The 25,969-nt window shown below is 36.8% G+C and overlaps 1 protein-coding gene across 2 annotated transcripts; it reads right to left on the bottom strand.

Annotated features, from left to right (window-relative positions):
• Positions 1 to 1,418: 1,418 nt before the first annotated feature.
• Positions 1,419 to 19,879, bottom strand: tfcp2 (transcription factor CP2). Of its 2 annotated transcripts, none has more exons than XM_060893712.1 (16): positions 19,574 to 19,879; positions 19,056 to 19,266; positions 18,702 to 18,853; positions 17,436 to 17,512; positions 17,242 to 17,347; positions 16,897 to 17,003; positions 16,636 to 16,788; positions 16,393 to 16,503; positions 15,402 to 15,487; positions 14,565 to 14,613; positions 7,242 to 7,335; positions 6,891 to 6,981; positions 6,547 to 6,653; positions 6,310 to 6,452; positions 2,750 to 2,801; positions 1,419 to 2,649 (listed from the first exon to the last, which is right to left on the bottom strand). In XM_060893712.1, the coding sequence occupies exons 2-16, from the start codon at positions 19,175 to 19,177 to the stop codon at positions 2,612 to 2,614; spliced, it is 1,488 nt and encodes a 495-aa protein (XP_060749695.1). In that variant the 5' UTR covers positions 19,178 to 19,266; positions 19,574 to 19,879; the 3' UTR covers positions 1,419 to 2,611. The 2 variants fall into 2 exon arrangements, with proteins under 2 accessions (XP_060749695.1, XP_060749694.1); XM_060893711.1 differs by having other exon boundaries at positions 19,711 to 19,879.
• Positions 19,880 to 25,969: the final 6,090 nt, after the last annotated feature.

The following is a 25,969-nucleotide window of genomic DNA, read 5'->3' as shown; positions in this document are numbered from 1 at the left end:
AACATTGCCTTGCATTTTAATGTATGGTATGTGTGTACAGTCTTATCCAGAAAGTGCTGGTGTGGAAGCAAGTTTTCACTCCAACCATGCAAAAGCCACACCACCTAAGCAACTCACAGTATTTTTAAAGCTAAGGTCAACTGAATAAACTTGTGAAATCAAGTTGCTTGATTTGAAGGAAAAAACGTCTGGTTAAGGCCGTTCTGCTTAAGATTGGACACCCATAATGTATGGGAATATAGTGTATTGTTTATGAGAACGCTATATAAAGCATGTACTTTCATGAAAAAATTTAGATATAAAAATTAAGATTATATGCGATTTAATATTAATTTTGATAAAATACTTGTGTATCTGCAATGGAAAGTATAACAGTACTTTACAACAAAACACCATGAGCGCCACCAAGTCGTGTTTTACTCTAAACTTCAGCAGCTCTAGGCACGCGAACATAAGTGCCAATCTCAATGGAAGGCAAGTTTTTAACATGGTGAGTCAAACTGTTTTTCCTTGTATACCTGCCGTTTTACGAATCAGTGTGCACACTCACATTGGCCCCCTTTGTTTAGTCACAAATCATTAAACGTACACAAGCCTTTACTAAAAAATGTAAACAGCACTGTTCAGGCAGCACTACACTCATTTATGCTTCTGGACGTGCCAGGTTTTTGCACCTTTTATGCAAAATAACAAATTTCTGATTAATAATTTAAATTTAGAAAAGGCTTCCATGTAGGTTCTTTATGCTAACTGTTTTGGGAAAAAATATCAATAAACGGCTGAGCAGAGAAAGATTTGTCCGGAGTCAGATTTTGGTACGATGCCTCCCAGAGCTCAGGATGACTGAAGTCAAAAGTTTTGCCATTTCGCCACATGATTATCACCATGTCAGAATGGCTTATCAGGATGCAGCATGTGCATTGCTCCATTCATGTGCTTTTATTGCCATTGATATTAAGTAGCTTCCACTTAAGACATTTAGTATGGCTTGAGCTCATAGTACTATTGTGAATCCCTTTGCCTTGTGTAAGCCCTGAATGTCATAAATTTGATATTATTCATGCATCTTTGTAATACTTAATTTAATGGTAGGTATACCATCGCCCTAGACATGCTTTCCATTAACAAGTATTTAAATTCAAAGTGGGAGAGTGGGGTGTGTGTTTAAAAGCATTTAATTTAGAAAATGTTCCCAAAATGGAATGGAAAATGGAAAGAATTTTGCCCAAACATTTGAACACATCATGTGATTTGTTAATAGTAATGTTCCTTTTTATGTGAATATTGTTTTATGTGAATATACTTATAATCTTATACTTATACTTATACTTATACTTATCATCTGGATAAAATTAAAATCCATTTGTAATTCACTCAGTACAAAATATTAGCATAAAATGAGTTATTGCAAACTGTGGTTTGAGCATGGCCGACACACCAAAAAAATTTATTTTTATGGGAAAATTATTTTAATTGTTGCACTGACTTAAGAAAATGGGGACTTTGCTTTCATGTATACATCCAACACAGCTAACCCGCTTGACCTTCACAAGATCCTAAAACATGTTGCTTTTCACACCAAATGGATTTGCATGACAATGATCACAAGAGGAAGAAAAAAAAAAAAAACAGACTAACAATGATCATAACCAACACAAAGCTGTTGTTTTTCTTACATAAATGAATGATCCTGTATTTAAGAAGAAAAAGTACATTAAGCACAAATAATCTGGAGGAGGTAATGGACTGGTGTTGCCATGTAATCCCACTGTCTGAAAAATGTAATGGAACATCATACAACAAAATGTAGTGTGAACGTACTGTTGTGAATCTGAAACTGATTCAGGTTTCTCAGATTTAGATTTTATGCCAATTTAGAAGTAAAACTACACTTACAAAGAAAGGATTTGTTACTCTGCAGAAAATACTTGTTAATGAATGAGCTACAGAATAATAAACCAACTTCATGCAGCACTTCTACTTTCCTTAAGCAAGCCGGGGTAAGTTAGTGATTTTTTTTGATAACAAACTTAACACTCATTATAAATTAGTTTACATACTGATTATGGTGAAGCTATTTTTTCAGTGTGGCATCGATTCTGGGGTTTCTCAGTTGGAATTACTGATTACAATTTTATTATGACTTTTGCCTCTCATGGTGGAAAATAACTTGAAATGCTGATGAAATGTGCGATATAGGCACAGGATACAAAAAGACTTTATGCTAATTCTACAACAGCGCATTCAGTCATTCTCAGGTAGCTGACTCTGGCACACCAGTGCTTACAACTTTATACTTTGATGCATAGACAACAAAGAAAATATTTTAAGTCTAAGTAAAGCATTAAAATGCAACATAATAAAATCATCTGTCTGACGGTACTGGCAGTACAGACACTCTGTGGAGAGTAAGATAGTAAAGTATCAGAACAGGCCATATGCATTCACACATAACCACAGTGGCCTCTATTGCCTGAGCAATACAATTGTAAAAAACAATTGTAATCATAACATCCAGAAAGAGTAAAGGCAGGGTCTGTTGGGAAGCATATTGAGCAAGATTAATCTGCTGGAAAATGGGTATAAACTCTCTTCAGCCGATTTTGCATTCTCACTTCAAGATGATGTGATAGCCATCGTTAGTCTCAGCTGTGAAATCAGGAAGAGAGAAAAAAAAAAGATATAATAGATGTTATGAAATCTGGAACAATTACCTTTACATATGTGATTAATTACAGGTTTGCAGTACCTTTCATTGTGTCCAACACAAAACACATTTCGTCCTGAAAGTTCTGAATCATCTGCATGGGAGAAAATGAAAGTGAGGTCATACTACAGACAAATTAGTAGACATTTCTCAGTGCTTAGAAGGCACAAATTGATCTCTTTCTCTGATATGTTACTATATACATCCAGTAATAGTAATGAATGCAATGGATTCAAAGACCACCAAAAAATGTAAAACCTCTACTCTCGTATCATTAACTCTGCAACTTCAGATTTGGATGTACAGTCTCATCCAATCCAACACGTATAAAAATACTTGTATACTTGAAAATACTTGTATTTCTAGTCTGTATATACATACATTATATGTGAATACACACAAACACACGCACAAGAAATGCAAGTATTTTCTATACATATACATACACTCCTGAACAAAATCTTAAGACGAAGGAAACATTACAAGTATTCGCATTTCATGCAGGAGAAAGAGAAATAGAGAGTAGGCAATTTATTGAAAGCTGTATTTAAACTCAAACAGGCTGTTCATTAGCTGGACCATAGTCTTAAAAAGTTTAAATCTGCAAAAAAAATATGACTTGCATGTCACTGTCTTTCAGGCAGTCACACTGTAATGATCTCCTGATGGCAAAGGCAAAAAGGTTTTCTGTCTTTGAATGTGGCAAGACATTAATTATTACAATATTTGCACAATTTTGTAATATATAAAAAAATGGGGTGTCCAAAGACTTCTTTCTGGTAGTGTATATGTAGGCAAACATGATAAATTAACTTTATGTACATGTTTTTCTATGTTTACATTTAAAATAGACTGTACATCCAAATCTGATTTTGTAGAGTTGCTGAAATGAGAGTAGAGGTTTTAAATTTATATATACACATACATACTACATATACACATACAGATCAGGTGTAACATTATGACCACCTTCCTTGGTTCCCCTTTTGCTGCAAATAGAGCCCTGACCCATTGAGGAATGGACTCCACTAAACCCCTTAAGTTGTACAATGATCCCCAGATGCTCAATCTGGAGGCCAAGTCAACACCTTAAACTCTTTGCTGTGCTCCTCAAACTATTCCTGAACCATTTTTGCTTTGTGGCAGGGTGCATTGTCCTGTTGAAAGAGGCCACTGCCATAAGGGAATACCTCAATGCCTGCCCACAACCCCGTCGCTGGGTCACCACTCTTCCTTCCTTGAACAACCTTTTGATAAATACTGACCACTGTAGGCCGGGAACACGCCAAAAGCGCTGCAGGTTTAGAGATGCTCTGACCCAGTCATCTAGCCATCACAATTTGGCTGTTGTCAAACTCAAATCCTTATGCCTGCCCATTTTTCCTGCTACTAACATATCAACAGAGCTTTCTTTGCTTTTATTTGATTAGTTGTATTACTTGAATAGTCCAATATTGTTAAAATTATATTATATATATATATATATATATGTATATATATATATATATATATATACACATATACACATACACACATACATACATACATACATACATAGATATACACACACACTCGTATGCAAAAGTTTAGGAACCAATGACAATTTCCAAGATTTTCATTTATAAATATTTGGCTGTTTGGATCAGCAATTTCATTTTGATCTATCAAATAACTGAAGGACACAGTAATATTTCAGTAGTGAAATGAGGTTTATTGGATTAACAGAAAATATGCAATATGCATCAAAGCAAAATTAGACAGGTGCATAAATTTGGGCACCCTTGTTGATTTTGTTGATTTGAATAAAACTACTGTTAACTACTCCTGTAACTACTTAGCACTTATTAATTGGAACACACAATTGGTTTGGTGAACTCATTAAGCCTTGAACTTCATAGACAGGTGCAGCCAATCATGAGAAAAGGTATTTAAGGTGGCCATTTGCAAGTTGTTATTCTCTTTGACTCTCTTCTGAAGAGTGGCAACATGGAGGCCTCAAAACAACTCAGATAACCTGAAAACAAAGATTGTTCAACATTATGGTTTAGGGGAAGGCTACAAAAAGTTATCGGAGAGATATAAGCTGTCAGTGTCCACTGTGAGGAACATAGTGAGGAAAGGGAAGACCACAGGCACAGTTCTTGTTAAGGCCATAAGGCTTCATTTTGGAATAAGGTGCTATGGAGTGATGAAACAAAGATTGAGTTATTTGGTCATAACAAGGGGTGTTATGCATGGCTGCAAAAGAACACAGCATTCCAAGAAAAACACTTGCTACCCACAGTAAAATTTGGTGGAGGTTCCATCATGCTGTGGGGCTGTGTGGTCAGTGCCGGTACAGGGAATCTGGTTAAAGTTGAGGGCCGCATGGATTCCACTCAATATCAGCAGATTCTTGAGAATAATGTTGAGGAATCAGTCACAAAGTTGAAGTTATGCTGGGGCTGGATATTTAAACAAGACAATGACCCAAAACACTGCTCAAAATCTACTCAGGCATTTATGCAGAAGAACAAGTACAATGTTCTGGAATGGCCATCCCAGTCCCCAGACCTGAATATCATTGAACATCTGTGGGGTGATTAGAAGCGGGTTGTCCATGCTCGGCATCCATCAAACCTAACTGAACTGACGATGTTTTGTAAGGAGGAAAGACACTAATTACAGGCTACAGGAAGCATCTAGAGGCTGTTATTTCTGCCAAAGGAGGCTCTACTAAATATTGATGTGATTTTTCTGTTGGGGTGCCTAAATTTATATGCACCTGTCTAATTTCGTTTTGATGCATATTGTGCATTTTCTGTTAATCCAATAAACCTCATTTCACTACTGAAATATTACTGTGTCCTTCAGTTATTTGATGGATCAAAATGAAATTGCTGATCCAAACACCCAAATATTTATAAATTAAAATCATTTATGACTGTATATATATTTAGATATCTATAACACATACATACACGTGCCAAATTTGTGAACTTATATAATCCATAGGCATTTTTTAACTGCTGAGGCCTCACAATGGATGCTGCAATGTGTCCACTTAACATCTTGGGCAACTTCTTTAATTAGGGCAATTGCACCGCTGTGCTGACCAGTCATTGCCCTGGCGCCATCTGTACAAACTTCACAGCATTTCTTCCAGTAAACTGATTTTCTTTCTTAAAACTATTCAGAAGCTCACGTGTTTCCTTGCTGTTCTTGAAGACAGAGGCTTAGAAATAAAAAAATCCTCATGTAATACTTTATATTATGGCTTTGCTTTGATTGCTAGCACTCTAATGAATTAAAAATATAATTTTTTTCCAAATACCTCTAACAGTACCAACAGTAGGTGAGTGTACCACAGTTTGATAACTACTGATATAAACAATCTTTCTAACAGGGTGCAACTGGGCAACAAGGAACACCTGACAGTCAGATGTTCAAATATTAAAAAAAAAAAAAAAAGAAAAAAAAAAAGAAATTCTGATCCATCATCTCATTCATCTTTTGATCTCAAATCCAAATGTCTTCAGTGTGTAGCAAAAAAATTATTAAAATAATAGCCTTGCCTTTCTAATACTTTCATAGGGACTGTATAACAACATGATAAACTGTACCTCATCGCTGACAAGCACATGAATGCCTGTGGGTCCCTGTTTGAAGATCTGACTGATCTGGCGTGGAGAGATGTTGAAAAGCTGAGCTAATTTCTCAGTCAGCTCAATGGCTGTTAAGTCCTCCAGGTAAATAGCATGGTACACTATAGAGATTAAACACAGGAAAAAATTCATTTGAGTTTGGTGTGATGAAGTTGTACAGCCACCCACAAGATTTCCCCATAATCAAAGACACACCAAAAAATGTATTGCTAGCACCATCTCCATTCTCATGTTTTTGTTGTTGGTCTCGGACCTGCTGAGACTCCTGACACACATAGATAGTGAGTCTTGGGCGAACCACCCTTTAACATGCAGAAACAAAAAGAGACAGTCAGCCAGGCACACACAAATATTAACACATACATGAATGTCACTGCACAGCTACAAAAACGGCAGCATGAAAAATTTTGCCTGTGTAGTGACAGCCTAACCTTAATAATTAGCACCCTGTATAACTAGATGATAGTTATACATGAATATAATACACATATTCTCACAAAAATACTGTGGCAATGTTTCTATATAGAAAACATCTCCACCTTCCTTTTAGTGAGTTGAACAGTCGTATGCCATCAGCTGGGCCACAGATCTGAATGACATCCTCTCTAGTTAATTTCAGCAGATCTGCCCCTGACAACATCCCAAGAGAATGCATACATTTCAGCAATATACCTCAATAAATGGCTTAAGATAGATACATTATTTTGTTCTAAAAATAATTAGCTAAGTGATAATAAGATTCAGGTTATTGTTAAGCATGTAACATTTCTGTAAACAAAGAATAAACCCAATTTAACGGTATTGATGTACAATACCTTAAGGTTACTGAGAGAAAATAGCAAAGATACAAGAGCCATGTAGTGAGTTATGAAGCCAGTATTTAGAGTTACCTGAGAAGTTTGTGAAGAGACGACTGAATGGTGAAAAGCGGTTTCTATGGAGCCATTGCTGTGCTTCTTGCGGAGTTGCTGTGGGCACCAGATTCTGTTTGTGTAGGACAGACAGAATGAAAACAGGAACATCTTAGGGTTTTAACGTCATTAGGAGTTTATTTCATTCAACAGCCCTTTCCCCTATGCATATAGAAGAGGCTGCTGCCTCTTAGATATTTAACGAGATCTCAGAGCCAATCTCACAAAGCTAATTAAAGTGAATGTTTCTGTTCCTGTTAACAGCCAATTAAATCTTGTTCTCCCTTTATTAAGCAAATACTTAAACTTCCAAAAGAAGCAAGCCCATTAAAAATTAGATTTTAAAACTAGTTTAATTTAAATGTTAAATTCATTCATCTTATACAACATTCATCCAGCATAAAATCTTGTTATAGATGTTTATGATTTTTACATTACCAAGTCAGTATAAATACATTTTAGATTTCTCAATGCTACTTGTCCTACCAAAAATTTTAATGCTACAGAAATGTTAAAGGTTTGTATGCCAGTAATGAATTTAAAATACAAAATACACCACTTTTATGACCAAAACACAATGAAGGGTTTTACCTGCAAAATCATAAATGAGAGAGACTCCAGAAATCTCTTTATAAATGTGTACCAGAGACAAAGTGTACACTAAAGAAAGTCAAAAGTAATAGATTATTTTATGTATAATTTTTTTTGTAAGTACAAATATGAAATTAATTTGTATAGATTAATCATAGGAGACTATATTTGTATAGAACAAATACAGGAAAAACATTGTACTGTTGAACATTTAAACCACACACTGCCTCACAAAAGCATGCTAGACATGATTAAGGACTCCAGTCACCACCCACATACATTTCTCCGTCCTCTCTTCTGGACAGCAGTTTAAGTTCAACCACTTGTCTTGCCTCATTCACTTTAAATGCCACTTCACTGTAATACGGCAGACATAAGCCCTATTCGGACGGGACTAGTTTTACAGGGGGTCGTTAGAGAAATTTCAGTTTCACAGACGTATTTTGTGATTTTAATCCCGTCCGAATCTGCCATGTTTGTCTTTTTCTCACACGACCTGTGTACAAATTCCAGAGCAAATTACCTACTGTTTTTCAGCAAAATCGGCGCTCCTCTGAGAAATCTAATCCCGTCTGAATGCGAATGTCTGTGATTGCCGAAAATGTTTTTTTCAAAACAACTTTTCTTGTCTGTTTTGGTCACCGTGAACTACCGTATTAACCCTAGCGCACCGGTATTCAAGTTTCTGCTTTCTGCACACCAATAATGGATGTAAATGTGTCTGCTACCCTGTGAAGAAATAAAAAAATGAAATCAACAAGAAGAGACAAATCACGTAAATTGTTAAGACTGGCTACTGTAATATCAGTTTCAGGTAAGAGTACTTTCATTTCTAGTCAATTACATAACGTGAAAATTATATAAAAATGTATTTATTCCAGTGGGTTTATAAGAAGTTCTATATAAAACCATATGATGTTAATAAACTATTGATTGGTCATATGACCATACGCAATCCACGCATCCTGGACATGTCTTGTGCAACGCCCACATGTAAAACACAGACACTCCTACCTCCGTAATAAACACAGATGTTAGTCCCGTCCGAATCCATACATGAAATGACAGACATCGGCTGAAAAAAATTCTAACTCAAACGTCGTTTGGAAAACTAGTCCCGTCCGAATAGGGCTATAGTCACTGACTCTAGTTTGGGGGTTTTCTTCACAGATCCCCCGTTATTTTAAATCACCTGCTCTTGCTTTAGATGCCAACTTGTTTGATGCCTGGATGTACACCACTGGTTTATTGCTTTTACAGTATGTTCCAAATGGTTGTACTGGCTATGCCCAAAACCTGCTTTTCTTTCAGACATAGCACTCTGGTCTTCATGACCACAGGGGGATTGTTTACCATGCCACAAACAGCAATCATGGCAAACTATTTTATTCATGAATATAACTTCTGGCTTAGAATATGAAAGCTCATAAAAATGAAGATTTTAAAATGTAGACTAAAAGGAAAGCAATTTTACCAGTTGCAACTTTTAACTATTTAACTATCTACTGCACAGGCCATCAGTGAGAGTGACTTTGGTATCCATTACCTTTCACAGAGCAAAATAAACTAATTATATTATTATACTTTGTCCAAAATTGTCAGTTACTTAAAATTAAGTAATTATATATAAAAACTCTCAATTGTCTCTAAGATGGCACAGAGGATGGCGACTTAATACTCCTACATGCTTTGTTTGTTTTATGTTCTTTGCTATTTGTGCTGTGGACCCTCTCAAATACATGCAGCCACATCAAATCAGAAACTTCTGTATCAATAGGGAGCAGGAGGGGAAGTTCACATTCAGCTGTCGCAGACTCAACATCCGTGCCCCTCAGGGACCTGTGCTATCCCCTCTGGTCTTGTCAGTATACAAATTAAAGTAAAGTCCATTTAGTCACACTGTCGCCACTTTAATCTGCCACCTAGCAAGCATCATACCTGTCCCCTTCTCTGGACCTTTCAGGTATATGCACACATAGCCCAGCCGCATTGGCTTTTCTGGCTGAGCCTGGGCAGACTATATTAATGATATTTCTTTGCAGGGTGACTAGATTCAAAGTAGAGCCAATGATCCTCCACTTTGAGAGGATCCAGTTATATGATAATGAGGAATTTGCTTTCAAATTACAATCAGATTTGTCCATATGCAACTCTGATAAGCAAGTGCCATTGTGATTACAGATTAATTTATTAGTGCTTCTCAAATCTCAAATCCGCTCATTTTCCGCAGTTTTTAAACCCGGTACCAGCTGGCCGAGTGAAATCCAGAGGAGCAACAAACTACCCAACCCAAAGAAAAGGCTGCGTGGGAAACAAGCCGGCATCAGGAACAGATTGAGGGCACTTGCCCACTGGGCACCCCTGCCTAGCATCCTGTTAACCAATGTCCATTCACTGGAGAACAAGACAACCTCAGGGCCAGGGTAACTGCAACCTCCTCTGCTTCACAGAGACATGGCTGAACCCAGCAGTACCTAACCACACCATCCAACCAGCCTTTTACCAGAGTTCTTCTCAGTTTACCCCATTGACATTACAATTGAGTCAGGGAATTCAAGGGGTGGTGGAGTGTCTGATGGTAAACAACATTGTACCTCTTTCACGTTCCTGCTCACCCAAACGTGAGCTCTTGACTATCAAATGTCACACTTTCTACCTTCCTCTGGAATTTATCAGGGGCTAAGAACTATAACGGTCTACAAAACACTATCCTCCAGATTTGTGAATGTGGACTCTTCTCTGGCAGATAAACATTTTCTACGCTCATTCAAAGCTGCAGTTAACAGCACTAACAACATTAGAAATTGGTACACATTTGCACTACACGCACTTTAACATATATGTCCATATACTGTTTCCTTTTATGTCCGTATGCAAATCACTGCGTCACACTACCTCTTTTCTGAGCCATGCTAGGGGTGAGAAATTGGGGCGCTAGCACTGGGTCTACATGCCTAATTACATTAACTTTATTCTGATTATATTTTTTCTGATTATATTTTATATGTTTTAATTAGGGCTGAGCTTTATTATTGTGTTAACATTAATTAATCCTGACAATTATTTTCATGCATTAACACAGTTTTTTTATTAATATTATTATTATTTTTAAAGTCCATTGCTCACTGGCTCTATGAATATACATATAGACAAACTGGGTCACAGGAGGGGTGGGATGTTGATCAGTACTGGCTAGGGACAGGCATAATCATGCGCTTCTGTCAATAAGAGCATTTGGGTGGGCATGAAACGGAACAGAAAAAAACTAATAGGGACAGAAAAATAGAGAAAGCTACCAAACTCTTAAATGTACATTTTTATGTTAAATCACTTCCAGAATGTTTCTGCTGGTACCTGTTCAAAAAAAGAGAGAACAAAAAAAATAACTATTTTTAATTAAAACGATTTATATTAACTTGCTGTTGCTCAGAAGGTGCCTGTTACAATGTTATGGATCGAGACTCTGGACTCTTAACATAACTTTTTTCTATAACAAACTAGACAGTCGCAAATAGCTTTGGCTTTATATGTAATTTTATTACATTACTGTTTAAGTTGAGATTTACAAGAAATATTACTATGTAAAGGGAATACTGCTATAAAAAAGCAGTACACATATATAGAGAGATAAAGAAAGTTGATAAAAAATAAATACATATATTTAAGTATGTATTGTAGTCACGTGTCTTATCTTTATTCCTTTTTTGTTCTTTTCTCTACTTTTTTTTTTTAGGACAGTCATACAATGCACTTCACTGCATATCATAATGTGTATCATGTGACGAATACAATTTAAAAATCTGCACTTGATATATTCATTGATGAAACTCCACCTTCTACCAAACCTATATCTGCAATTGTACAGAATTGTACACTCATTTTAAGTACTTGAAACTGCCCATGTGTCTTGGTTAGTGTAAGATATCCGAATAAATCGGTTGCTGTTTTTGAGAATGTAGTGTACCTTGTGTCCCAAAGTCTCCATATATAAGAGAAATGAAATTCTTAGCAAAATGTCTTACAAATCTTATCCATTGTTTATTTCACCAAGAATGCCTTAGTGAAACAAAAGAACATATTAAAATCATTCTCATAGCTTGACTAGGATGCTGTTGCAATGGGCCTACAATTACAGGCATAGCACCAGGTCTGTGAACACAAGGTCATCATGAGTGTGTTTATTTACAATAAAGCTTTTTAATGATTGCTGTTTTTTTTTTTTTTTTGTAAAGATACACTTCACAAAGTTTTAATATTCCCCTATGTATGAAGACATTTGGGACACCCTGTAGAGCAGACCATGGCAATTTACGGCCCCCAGGCAGCATCTTTGTTTCTGCCTGGCCCATGTTAAGTCAATCAGTAATTTTGCATTTTTACTAGGGCTGGTAATTTAACACATTAATTAATTATGAGAAAAAATAACGCATTCATATTTTTAACGCATTTAACCCACCCCGCCCCTCCCCACACCTGTACCAACAACTACACATCTTGCAATAAGCTGTAGTGGCGAGTTAGTCAAGCATGATGCCAAACGACACAGATCTGCCTGGCTTTCTGAAGGGCAAATTTAAATTCAAAACTCTTTCCAATGGAGCCACTGATAAAACCAAAGTCCTTTGCATTCTCTGCAATAAGGAATTTGCCTACCATCGAAGTAGTTTTAGCATGAAATACCACCTGAACTCAAAACATACTGCGAGCTCTGCAGTTTGCAGAACCCCGGATGCTGCAGGCAAGCTCCACCAAACCACGCTGACTGAAAATCGCCGCAAATTAAGTAAGTCGTCCTCAGAAACACTAACAAATGCAATATCTAAATGGATTGCAATGGACTGTAGGCCTGTTAATATTGTGGAAGACAAGGGGTTAATGGATGCTTTTCGAATTGCATCTTCCGATACAAGCTACACACTACCAGCGAGACGTACAGTACTTTCGAGAATAAATCAGCTGTATGACACCGAAAAACTATCAAAACAGGAAAAATTGACTCAAGCAAAATATGTTGCTCTGACCGGAGACCACTGGACTTCAATCAGTAATCACAACTATCTAGGTGTTACTACTCACTTCATCGATCGTAACTGGACACTTCAGTCCTTCGTGTTAACGGTACTTAAAACAGAGACGCGGCATTATTCTGATGCATGTGCCGAACAGTTCCTAACGGTGGCAGACAAGTGGAACATTACAGAAAAAGTGACCACTATCGGAATGGACAGCGCTTGAAATATGGTTGCAGCAGCAAGAAAACTTCCGTTTGATCACAACCCCTGTGCCGCACATATTGCAGAGGACCATTACTGTTAGCCTTCCGGACAGTGGGTTTGAGCCAGCTAAGAAAAGGAGAATCCTTCTGCTGGGTTCAGAGTCAGACTCTGTTAGCAATCATGTTAGCAATGCGCTACAAAACTACAGAGCTCAACCCACTATTGAGATGGATAAGTGTCCTTTAGAGTGGTGGTCAGTTAATGCAGAGGCCCATATTAAACTGTCTTCCTCAGCTCACAAATATTTGGCCAAGCCTGCAACCACTGTACCATGGAAAAGACTTTTCTCACTGGCGGGCAACATTGTGCAAAAGAAGAGGTCATCTTTAAACTCAGAAAATGTAAACAAATTAATTTGTCTTAGCAACTGGTTGAAGGAGAAATAAGAAATTAGGGTTTCTTGTTAAATTACTGTTTGTAGCCTAAGTGATAGGACATTGTAGCCTAAGTGATAGGCTTGTGTTCAATAATAAAAAAAATGTTACGGCCATTGTAGCCTAAGTGATAGGCTTGTGTTCAATAATAAAAAAATGTTACGGCCATTGTAGCCTAAGCGATAGGCTTGTGTTCAATAATAAAAGAATGTTATGACCATTGTAGCCTAAGTGATAGGCTTGTGTTTAATAAAAAAAACTGCTTTTTCTTATATTGGTTCAATCTTCCTCAAACACAATCATTTTAAATGACATTTTGCAAGAAATTCTCAACTAATATTTATGTGCAATTAAATGTGATTAATTATATTAATTAATCGCCACATCATGTAATTAATTAGATTAAAATTTTTAAATCGCTTACCAGCCCTAATTTTTACATATTACATTCACATATCCATGTAATTCAACCAGACTTCAGTGCACATGTTCAAGCCCAAGACAAATTGGATGTGTGATTGAACAACAACTTCAAAAACACTTTTATCCTATAAATGAATTGCTGTTTTTTTTTTTTACATACTTCTTTTCAGAAATGTTTTTGTGAAGTTTAAATGTATGTTGTTATATTAAAAATAAAATGAAAGTGGCATTTCTACTATTTTTTATTGCTATATTTGACCTACTCTACATTTTCATAACCTTATTGTAATGCAATCTAACCAGTAGCAGTTAATCAAAACCATATAATTTAATGCTTAACATAAACCAAAATTATATTTTATAATTAAAAAAATGATAGAGTAAATTAAGTCCAGCCCTCAAAACAGTCCCAGTTTCTCATGTGGCCACTTGGAAAAATGAATTGCCCACACTTGCTGTAGAGTGTAGTCATAAACCAAATACACCTATGTGATATAGTACTTAAAACACAAGTGATTGTGTAATTTCTAACCAACTTGTGGAAAAATTACAATAAATTCTTAAGACATGTATAGCAAAGCAAAGAACTAAAATGGACCCCAAAAACAGTAAGAATAGAGAAACAGAAAGGCACTCACATCTGCTACCTGTGCCACTGGCTCTGGCTGGTGATTCGGCGAGCCATTCCTAGACACAAATGAAACCCATTTTTATGAAAGAAAAAGACAGGAGAGACAAACTGTCAGATGACAGCTACAACAAAACTATAGCACAAATTCAACCCAATTTCCCTTTTATTGAGTTAAAGTGTGGCAATATTAGCAACCCGAGAACTACCTTAACTTTAAAACCTGTCAACACTGTCAGTAATTATGGAAAGTATACTATAGTACTAATATCCTAATTGCAAGAAGCTTGTGGTAATATGTTGATAATGCAATTTAATATGCTAATTTGCAAATGTAAATCAAAGGTGCAGTATTGAATCTTTATCAGTTCATGAATAGCCACATGTGCCCAATAACCACTTTGAAGAAGGGCACAAAGGCTGCTGAAGGGCAGATGGCTTTGCAAGAAAGCTGCAGGTGGCATCTCTATATGGCCAGAGGTCTCTCCCAGAGGCTATTTCACAACTGGAGGTCTTCAATACGATGCTGTGAATCCACATGCCCAAGAGATTTTTTTTTAGAAAGGTATTGACAATTTCTAAAAACTAAAATATCATGAAGCATCCATACTTCTGCTAAAACAGTGTTGAGAAGATTTTAGAAATTAGTGGCATATCTTTGAGGCTATAAAAAGGACATTTGATGTCATGTGACTAATGCCAGAGGTAGAGTCGTTTATACAACATTCAACTTCGGTTCTTAAAAGCCACGGGTGCTTAAATAATAACAAATTCACTGTCTTCAATGTACATAAAATCCATCATGTAATAGCATAACCATAGAAACCACAGGAACACATGAGCTTACCCTTCAGTAGAGAAGCTGTTGTGGGTGCTGCTGAAGCCTGGTGATGGAGAGTTGTTGACATATGTAGCCTCAGGCCATGGTGAGCACTAGAGAAGAAACCCATTTCAGTAATTCATATTTAGTTTAATATAAGCTTTACTATCCTTACATTTCACACTGCTGAATAGAGGTTGGAGAAAAATGGCCAGATAGGTTTGAGGATATAATAACTCAGAAAATCATTCTTTACAACCTTGCTGAGCAGAAAATCATGCACAAAACATCAAACCTAAAGGTGGATGGGTTACAAGAGCAGATGATCACATTTGGCTCCACTGCAGCATTGCAAAGGAAAAAAACATGCAGATTAAGATCAAGAGCTTCAGCTAACCTTCTCAAATTAAAAATGGGGAAAATTTAATCGCAAGGACATTAATCAGTTTTATAACGATTCAGCATACCTTTACCTACTTGTTGTCCACAAAGTGTAGTTTGTTAGGGTATGTAGAGGTCTAATTCTACGAAAATCACTATTCATGGGTTTTCAAACAAAAGCATGTTATTTAAATTGTTTCATTGTAATCCTTTGGCTGAAACAAAGGGGTCTTGCCCGTGTGCCCCCTTAGATTGTTCAGCATATTGGATTTTATATTACAGATTTTAACACTTCAATGTTCGGTTTTCGCTGATCACGCATAAGCCTAAAACACTTATACAGTAGGTGCCACTTGCTCAACCATACCTACTGTGAAATGGTACAGCTTCATTTACTAAAAGATAGCTCATCCTGAAACTTACCTCAATTTACCTCAATTTAATGTCTGGAAATACCTTATTTACACTTTGAATTTAACTGTGTTCATTTTTAATTTTTGTGAATGACTGCTGTAGCTGAGTTATTGCTGTTGATATCACCAGTAACTGCAGGCCTAGAATAACAGAAGTACAAAAAATTTTCTTACGCAAACTCTAAAATATTGTTCAAAATATTACTTAATTCCAAAGCACAAACCTCAGTAAGGATGGTGGTTTCATATGATGGCTGGTATTTCTCCTTTTCTTGTGGTGCCCTCTTCTCCATCTTTTCTCTGTCAGTCTTCTGCTTTCTATCAGCGCCTTTGGGCTACAAACAAAACAATCTACATTTAGCCAGCTTTGGTACATAAACGTTTTAGCCAGTTAAAAGTTAGTGTTGAATTAATTAGACTTGCACAAGTACCAAGGGTAAATACACAAGTGCAATTTTTGTTCCTACCTTGAAGACTTTGATTTGGCAGCTTGCTGAGTGCAGATGTTCTGTGTAGTCTCCTGCTTCATTCTCTTTAAATGTATCAATTTGGACGCGAAAAGGCACTCCCTTCTCACCACCATGCTTGCGCATTGTAAACTCGGTGCTGATGCAATGAACCTAAAAATAAGCAAACAGCATTTTTACAGTACTGTACATGCTGATTTCATTTGTTATAGCCTCATTTGTACAACAACGTCTAATAAAAACTGTAAGGAAATAAGAAACCTGGATGAACACTGAAGTCCGCTTTGATGGATCCCATAAGAACTCAACTGTGTTAAGCTGTGTGGGGTTTGCTCTAGGATCCACGATGCCAACAGACATAGGAATATCTTTTAAGAATGTCAACAGAAACATTTAATTAATGCTAATATTTGTGTAACAAATCACATGTAAACAGAGGAGAAACGGTACAATATCAAATTGATATAAAAAAGCCTGAAAACGCCCGCATTTTTGACTCAGCACCAAAAACCCTTATTGTCGAAGGTACCACCGATACTCCATTGATGTTTATTGTCATGTGCAAAATGAATCTATACATCACAAATTTATGATCATAGTACTCACCTAGGTCAAGGATCCGGTCGCCTGGTCTGTTCCAGCGCCAGCCCTCCAACTGCTGGTGCTCAGTGTACTGCAGTCGCCGATCATGGAAAACCACACGAATGATGCTCTGCATTGAGCAAAACCACGACAACAGGAAGTAAACCACCACCACAATGACACCTTCCTAGGTCACAAAAATCAAAGTAAATTCGTACCTTCACCATTTTGCCTGTGATCTCCGGAAGCTCACCCATTTTCCGATTGTCCAGCATTCGAATTTCATAAGACTGCCCTGCAAATACAACTTATACAACTTAAGACATCTTATTTCAAAGACACATCATTACTGGGGAATCTAATATTATGGAAACTGTTGAGGAAAATGTTAACATACATATCCACTGTGTAGACAGCAGAGATAAGAATCTAAGACCACCAAAAAAAAAAAAAAAAAATATATATATATATATATATATATATATATATATATATATATATATATATATATATATATATATATATATATATATATATATATAAAATGACTTACACAATATAAGGATTTTATCATATTAAACTGACAGTGTACAATGTCACAATGAAGTCCAGGGACATTTACTTTGATTATATTACCTAAGCTAAGAATATTATTATACACTCCCATTGTCTCCATGACCTGAAAAGCTCTTCACTGTAGCAGTCTTTTGTCTTTTTTAGTTGTTTATCTGTTCTGGGTAATAGAATATTTTAGCTAAATTTATATGATGGTAAATCACAAGTATGGGTAAAAACCTAAGGCTAAAAGGTTTATTAAGTTAATGCAAATCAACAAATTAATCAACTTATAGGCTTCTTATAAATGAGGGCAGCTTTTACAAATACCATTTTAAAATTTTGTTTATTGGTTTTTAAGTAATATAATGAACTGTAACAATTTACCTAAAGTTTTGTTATTGTATTGACTTTTCATTAGGGCCAATCAAATGACATAATACCAATTTAAATAGCATGAGAAATTTGTTTCATAAACAGTATACAATAATTGTGAATTAACATATACTTCACTTTACATTTACATAAACTGTTTTAATTCACAAATACTGCCTCATCAATAATCTTAATAAACAAAAATTCATCAGACAACAGCATCATTAAACCATGAAACTGATATAGATATCCTACTACTACACTGGCAAAAATATAATTCCCCATCCATAAAACATAATATGATTGTATAATAGTAACTGTTTAGTATATTTAAATATAAAGCTTTCAAATACTTTTAAATGTGTATACATCAGCAAGGTGCTTTACCATGCTTTTATATTTCAGCAAAACAATCAGTGACAAAAAGCAGTAAAAGTAGTTTATTAAAATTCAACATTAACAGTTATGTTAACTAATTGTTGCAGTCCCAAACCAAGCCATGTCGTCATGTTACAAAAAACATGCTCTTATGTGGTATTTCAGAAGAAACAGACCTTGGTTGAGATAAGTGAGTGTCTCATCGTGTAGTTTGACAGCTGGTGATGTGGCAGCACAAAGAACATATTGAAAGGGAAGGATCTTGTTGTCATTATCAGGTGGCAGATTGGACTCTTCCTGCTTAAAGATGGGCAGTGCCAGCACATCACTGTAGAATGGCAGAGAGAGATCAAAATAAAAGAGAAAGAGTGAAAAAACCCTTAAATATCGAAGGTGATCTTGCATGACTGAGTCTATGGGTAATGGATCTAGTGCTTTATTTATGATGCTGATTTATGATGCTGATTTCGCTTTTCTTTCACCATCAATAGAATTAGCAATTCAATTAAGCATTCGTTGTTAAACTATACCTCATACTGTAGGCTCCAGCTCCAAGCTCCTGCCCAATTCCAGACAGACTGGCGTCGAAATCCTGCACCAAGCCGGACTCGATCACCTCGTCGGCGAGCGGCAGTTTAAGAGCCCAGGCCATCACGAAGAGGAGCTTCTTCAGCTCGTATTGATCACGATGAACACAAGTGGCCTAGAATTGTTTCCAGTTGTGTGCAGAATCACACGCACCTGTCACAGAGGATTAACCTGCTTTATGATATTCGAGAGAGCACTTGCGGTGTCAAACATGATAAAGGTACAGGTTAACATCCGTGGTTTGAAAGGTACAACGTTCCGTGTTGTGTTCAAGCGCTAGACAATCGTTTTAAAGTTAAAGAAGTTCAACCTCTTTCCGATGTAATTACACGTGCGAGGCTAAAGAAACAACCTGGTGGTGGTAGCAGTTACCTTCCCAAACACAAATCAGTTTGGTTCCAAACTTCACTACGTGGTCACAAGTAAACAGGGGTGCAGTCATTACACTTTAATTACTTACTTGCGTGACGCGCATGTCATTTGGCTCAATAAAAAAATAAGTTAATTGCGATCCTTCGGGACGCCTTTTACGGTATATTTAAATATGTTCTCTTCGCAATCAAACAACCAGCTGCGGTCTAGAGAGAAAACTGTTACCGTAAGTTATATCAAAGAGGTCCTGGTGGCCAGTAAATGTAACGAAGAGTGATTTATCAGAACAAAAAATTACGAAATCTAAAGAATTGACTAAAAGAAAATTACAAGAGAGCCATGTTTGTTTATTCCTTCAGTTCACTAAAGCGAGAGCAGTAATAACCGTAATCGTTTTCTTCGTCGACTGTATAAGGCTTATTAGGCTGTAGAATATTACTGCCCCCTATCGGTTAGGTTCCTACATTTATTTCTATTTTGATTTTTCTTTTTCTTTTTTATTAAAACATTTTATTTTTATGTTATTTTTATTGTCCACAGTGTAATTTGACCTCTATGAAAACAGGAAAATTAAACAATGGCACTGTTTACATGTAAAGATTTTCTCCAATTCAAATTATTGTCACAGATTTGCATGAAACTTGAAAGTCATATCAAAGACCAGATACTGCGATCATGTACAAATTTTGATTTGTGTAAGTTGCATTTCTGCAAGCCTTTAACAATGTTAACACCAACCTACTCTGATGCAACTCAAAGGTCTAAAGCACTAATAAGCCATGCAGCTTATTCAACTTGGGCACTGATGGCTCATGGTTTTTCAAACAAAAGAAAACCTTTTGAAAATCAAGTTTATTAGTAAAATAATCCTAAATGTCTCCTCGTAATTCTTAAAATCCATAATCATAAAATATGTCTTTTATTTATGTCATTTAAGATATAACTTTATTCGTCCCACAATGGGGAAATTTCTCAACACCCCATTCAATTTTATGAAAACCTGATAAATATATTTTTGCAATTAGATTTTTGGCCTAGGTTCATAAAATTGGTGTCAAATTCCTCAGCAGAGTGAAATATTTTCTAAAAAAAAAAATCACCCCACATGACAATCAATCCTACCCTATTGGGGCACAGATTTATTTACAAAAATAGCTGCAATATAATACAGATTGTTTAATTCTAAACATTTACATTATATAGCAGACACCCTTATCCAGAGTGACTTACATTTTATCTCATTTTTATACAACTGAGCAATTGAGGGTTAAGGGCTTTGCTGAAGGGCCCAGCAGTGGGAACCTGGTGGACGTAGGAATCAAACTCACAACCTTCCGATTGATAGCCCAACACCTTAACCACTAGGCCAGCATCTAGGTGTGTTAAACAATATAAAACAACATTTTGTATCATCCCACCCAATGTTTAGGCCAGCATAAGTATAGGAATAAATGAATATCCCTTGCTAGCAATAACTGCATCAAGCCTGTGACTCACTGGCATCACCAAATTGTTATTTTCTTCTTTTGTGATGTTTTCAGTTGTTGTTTGTTTGTTGTTGAGTTTTCACTCTGCAGTTCCCACTTTAGCAGGTAAAATGCATGTTAAGTTAGGGTTACAGTCAGGTGATTTACTTGCCAAGTCTAAAACCTTTAGTCTAAAAAATACACACACCTTGCTGTATGTATGATACATTTTACTCCATTTCTCTATAAATTGTCAGACAAAATGTCAACAGGATCATTCTGGTGCTCCCATCATAAGTTACATTATCAATAAAGATTGGTGAGCTTAGTAGGCTTGCATGTCATTAGTAGCTTTGAATGTCCGAAGCAGACATCAAATTCAATTCAATTCAATTTATTTGTATAACGCTTTGAACAATGAATACTATCTCAAAGCAGCTTTACAGAAGTAAAGAAACAGAATAAAAAATGTTAAAGTTAAATTTAAGTTACTATATATCTCTAACATCTATCCCTAATGAGCAAACCAGAGGGGATGGTGGCAAGCAAAATCTCCCTGAGATGATATAAGTTAGAAACCTTGAGAGGAACTAAGCTCAGAAGGGAACCCATCCTTATTTGGCTGACACTGGACAGTAAATAATGTGAATGTAAATAATGTAAAAAAAATCCTTTCAAGGCTCTCAAGTATCATGCACAGTCACACTTTCTCACCACACATTGTATTTCTCACACAGAGTCAAGCGCGTCTCCCCTGGAGTTCTTAGTTCAACCTGCCACTTATCAGCCAATCAAAAAAGGAGGCTAGACAATAGCCATTCAGAAAATAGCACTATTGTATCTGGGCAAGATTTAACGCAACAACCAATGAAAAAAAAAAGCATATCCTGGAATTGTTCAGCATCATCCTCGTTCACCCACAGAGAAAACCACTGGAGTTGCGAGCATCACTTTGAGCACAGTCATGATCTCCTGTTGTAATGTTACAACAAATTCACAACTTGTTTGACACAGACAATGACATTTTGACTGCTGTTGGAGAATGTTTCCCAGATAATCAGCTTAGCCAGTTTTACAGCCTGTTCACTGACAACACCTGCTCAGAACAAGTAGTCTAGAGGATGGAAATGGGACATACCTGAGTATGCTAAAGACATTTACTCATTACAAGAGCTGAATGAGAAAGAGATTTCATCCCTGTCCGAGCTTTCATCCCTGGCTGTTCTGTTAGCTGATATATTTGTGCTGACACACAATATGCACAAACAAGTGTACAAACAAGTGTACAAACAAAGGTAGACAAAGGTAGAACCACCTTTACTGACTGATCAGTAGTCTAAGACCAAGTCAAAATTGCTTCCTACCTCCTTAGTATGTTTCCAATGCCAAAAGCCTGGCCATGTATTTGCAAATTGTACAAATATAAAATGGTAACAAGAAGGGGTAGACCCCAGTTACTGTTAAAGGTGCCCTGCCACACGTATTTCATTACTTTTGTGGTAATGTCTGATGTTTACCATGGACTCTGTAACTTTTTTTTGTGGAAAAAATGCCTTGGTTACCTTGTTTCAAGCCATTCTAGCGATTTGCGCCAGTTCTCATGAATATTCAAATGAGCAATGCTGCTTGGCTCCGATTGGCTAACCGCTAGGATATGAGAGCATGACTATTCATTCACCCAGCGCAATAAGTAGCCTAGGCTAGAGGAAATTTGTTTACAATCACCTTGAATTGCGGCAGAATGGCTTCTTCACAGGCCCGTTGACGTTCAGCTATCCTTGCTGTATAGGAAACTCACTGAGCTACACGAATTCTGGGGGCGCGGTCTCAAGTGGGAGAGCTCATGAATAGTAATGAGCTCAATCATTACTACGTCACACTGAGCAGCTTTTCCAACTGACCTGATTTCTCCCCTTATTTCTTTTAAGTGGCTAGAACTGACCGGGGCAGTTAGTTTTCAAATTCACGACACAACACAAACACATACTGTATGGACCTAACACATATCAAAAAATCCAAGTAAAAACGGGTTTGTGTGGAAGGGCACCTTTAAAATGCCTTGTGATACTGGGCCATTTTTTTGGCTGGAGATTTACTAGCTGTGGAATGTGTCATTTCAAAACTGATTGCTATGCATTAATATTAAGGTTCCTCTGTACCAGATGTCCTGTGAACCAGGTGACCTAAAATATAGGTCTAGCTACAGTGATAATAAAATAGCTGTATAGCAGTCTTTACCTGTGGAATCATTACATTTATTCTGGGGAATGACACAGCTGTCAGTGAAATTTTCCCAAGAATTCTGGAGAGCCCTGCTTACTCTTTATTGACAGATGAACTGTCATGATTACCCCACCATGCATTATAATACATCTTTTGGAAGATGTGCTTGATTTGTCAGACTCATTGTCAGAGCCTGTGGTGTTTTCTCCTACCCTAAAGATTTGTGAGCTATGTGTTGATCATAAGCAAGTCATTGAAACTCAACAGTCTGACTCTAGCCTATGGAAACATTTTTCATCTGTGTCTAATGTTGAAGAGGTGGTGAAAAAACAGGTACCATTTTTTGTAGAAAAGGTTGTTCTTATGCACAAATGGTAACCTTGCAGTGATGAAGACTTAGACAGTGTCTTCCGGATTTTGGTACCTTCTGTTTACAGGCAATATGTTTAGGTAGCCTATGATCACCATTGGTCAGAACATTTAAGCATCAAACTAAATAAAATGGTCTTAAGGATTTTTAAGTGGATCTTAAGTGGTTCTTCACATTTGCCTAAGGTTTTTCAAATGCGATTTCAAGAAGGCTGGTAACTTTAAAGCAAAAAAAAAATGTACCACTTTGCCTAAGGTTGTTAGGATGATAGAATTATCTTTTTCTCCAAGCTGTTTTTACAGTTTATGACACCATTGTCATCTTTACTTTTAAGGTGCCCTGGAAATGATTTGTTATGTCATGTTATGTTCATATGCTATGTTATCTATACTCCTGACACCACACATGAGGTTTTTCTACTATACTCAGATAGACCATTTGGACTTTGAAATGCTCCTGCAACCTTCCAGCAACTAGTTACATTTCGTCGCTGTCGGGCGGAAACCTCGTATGTCCAAATTTGGTCAATTTCATATTTTTTCACATATTGATGCTATTGGTCAGTCCCCACGTGGGTCTGTTATTTTTACAAGTTATTAACTAATCTAAAGTCTTGAAAATAGCTTGAGAGCAACTCTCATAACTCCATTGGACACTTCAACTGTCCACCTCTTCCTCACTCCACGGGAGAGATTAGCGGCATATTTCTCCTTAATAAGCATCGTAACGAATCAACACGTCTTCTGAGGTAAATGTCTTCAAAACACTGGGCTCAAAGAAAAAAAATCTTGACCCCCGCTGGTGTTCTGGTGCTCGTCTGAGGACAGGAATTTAGCACAAGACAATCCACTGCAACGCTGACTAAACCCTGTGCACTGCAGATAAGGTACGGCGTTTTTTTCACTCTCACTCACTCACTCACTCATTTCCTACCTTTCGCTTATCCGAACTACCTCGGGTCACGGGGAGCCTGTGCCTATCTCAGGCATTCAGGCAGGATACACCCTGGAGTGCCAGCCCATCGCAGGGCAGGGCGTGCACACACACACACACACACACTCATTCAATCACACACTATGCACAATTTTCCAGAGATGCCAATCAACCTACCATGCATGTCTTTGGACCAGGGGAGGAAACCGGAGTACACACAAGGTGGAGGCGGAAATCGAACCCCGACCCTGGAGGTGTGAGGCGAACGTGCTAACCACTAAGCCACCGTGTCTAAAACTAAAACCATCCCTAAAACTAAAACTAAAACTAAACCTAAGTAACTGTTGGCAAGCAAATAGGGCATGGACAGGTATGTACCCCCAGTGAATATGAAAGTAAATTTTAAATTTAACACATTGTGAGCATCAGTATGGCGATTTCTTCATATGGCAGGGTCAGTGTTGTAACGGAATACAAATACTTCGTTACTGTACTTAAGTAGAAATTTCACGTATCTGTACTTTACTTCGCTATTTAAATTTATGTCAACTTTCAGTTTTACTCCACTACATTTCCTAGATAAAACTTTTACGGGGTATACTTTTACTCGGTTATATTTCCACTAAGCATCTTCGTTATTCCAAAATAAAATCAGAAGAAATGTGTGCGACTGCAATAAGGGAGGTTTGGCGAATCACTGCTCCTAGATTGCATTACGCACGTCCGCACGCTCTACGGAGAAGCACAGGCACGCGCAGCGTGCACGCGCAGTCAGAGCTGGAGGCATTTATCTATAACGTCAGCGGAAAGCCGCAAAGACGGCAACCAAAAGCAGTGGCAGACGGCAACCAAAAGCTATTCTTATTACCAGAGTTGATAACACAAACAAAATATTAATGCAAACAATCCATTCAATACTAAATAAAAATAACATTTATTGATTTGGTCTTTGTCTTGTGAATATTTTTTATTAATGACTACATTCATTAGACACACTGTTTGTAGAGAATGCACACATACATGAACTGATCTGATTCAAGACTGGCATCATTACATCATGCATAAAATTTTGGTGTCCACTTTTGCCATTTAATAATACCATAACTTTTGGCTTACTATGTAGTCATATAATATATAATATAAAACTCTTCTTGTTTTAAATTCTCACTGAGGGCTAAACCCCCTAAAGATGAAATCCTAGAACCGCCTCTGCTCTTAAGCCTACCGAGAATCACTGAAATTTTACTTTTTACTTTTACTTCAAATACTTAAGTACATTAAATATCAGAAAATTACAGTAACAGTAACTGTTAACTTTCACTTCTACCAAAGTCTTTTTCTAGACCAATACTTGTACTCAAGTATTGCTTTCTAATACTTTATACAACACTGGGCAGGGTACTGTAGTTTCAAAAAAGTTTAAAAAAATATTTTCTAAAGTGGCATCTATCATAATGTCATTGTTTGTTCTATCCAAACTCTTTGATTGGAC

This window comes from Tachysurus vachellii, chromosome 19, assembly GCF_030014155.1.
Source record: "Tachysurus vachellii isolate PV-2020 chromosome 19, HZAU_Pvac_v1, whole genome shotgun sequence".
In the NCBI taxonomy this organism is placed as follows: Eukaryota; Metazoa; Chordata; class Actinopteri; order Siluriformes; family Bagridae; genus Tachysurus; species Tachysurus vachellii.
This window is presented reverse-complemented; position numbering and strand designations above follow the sequence as displayed.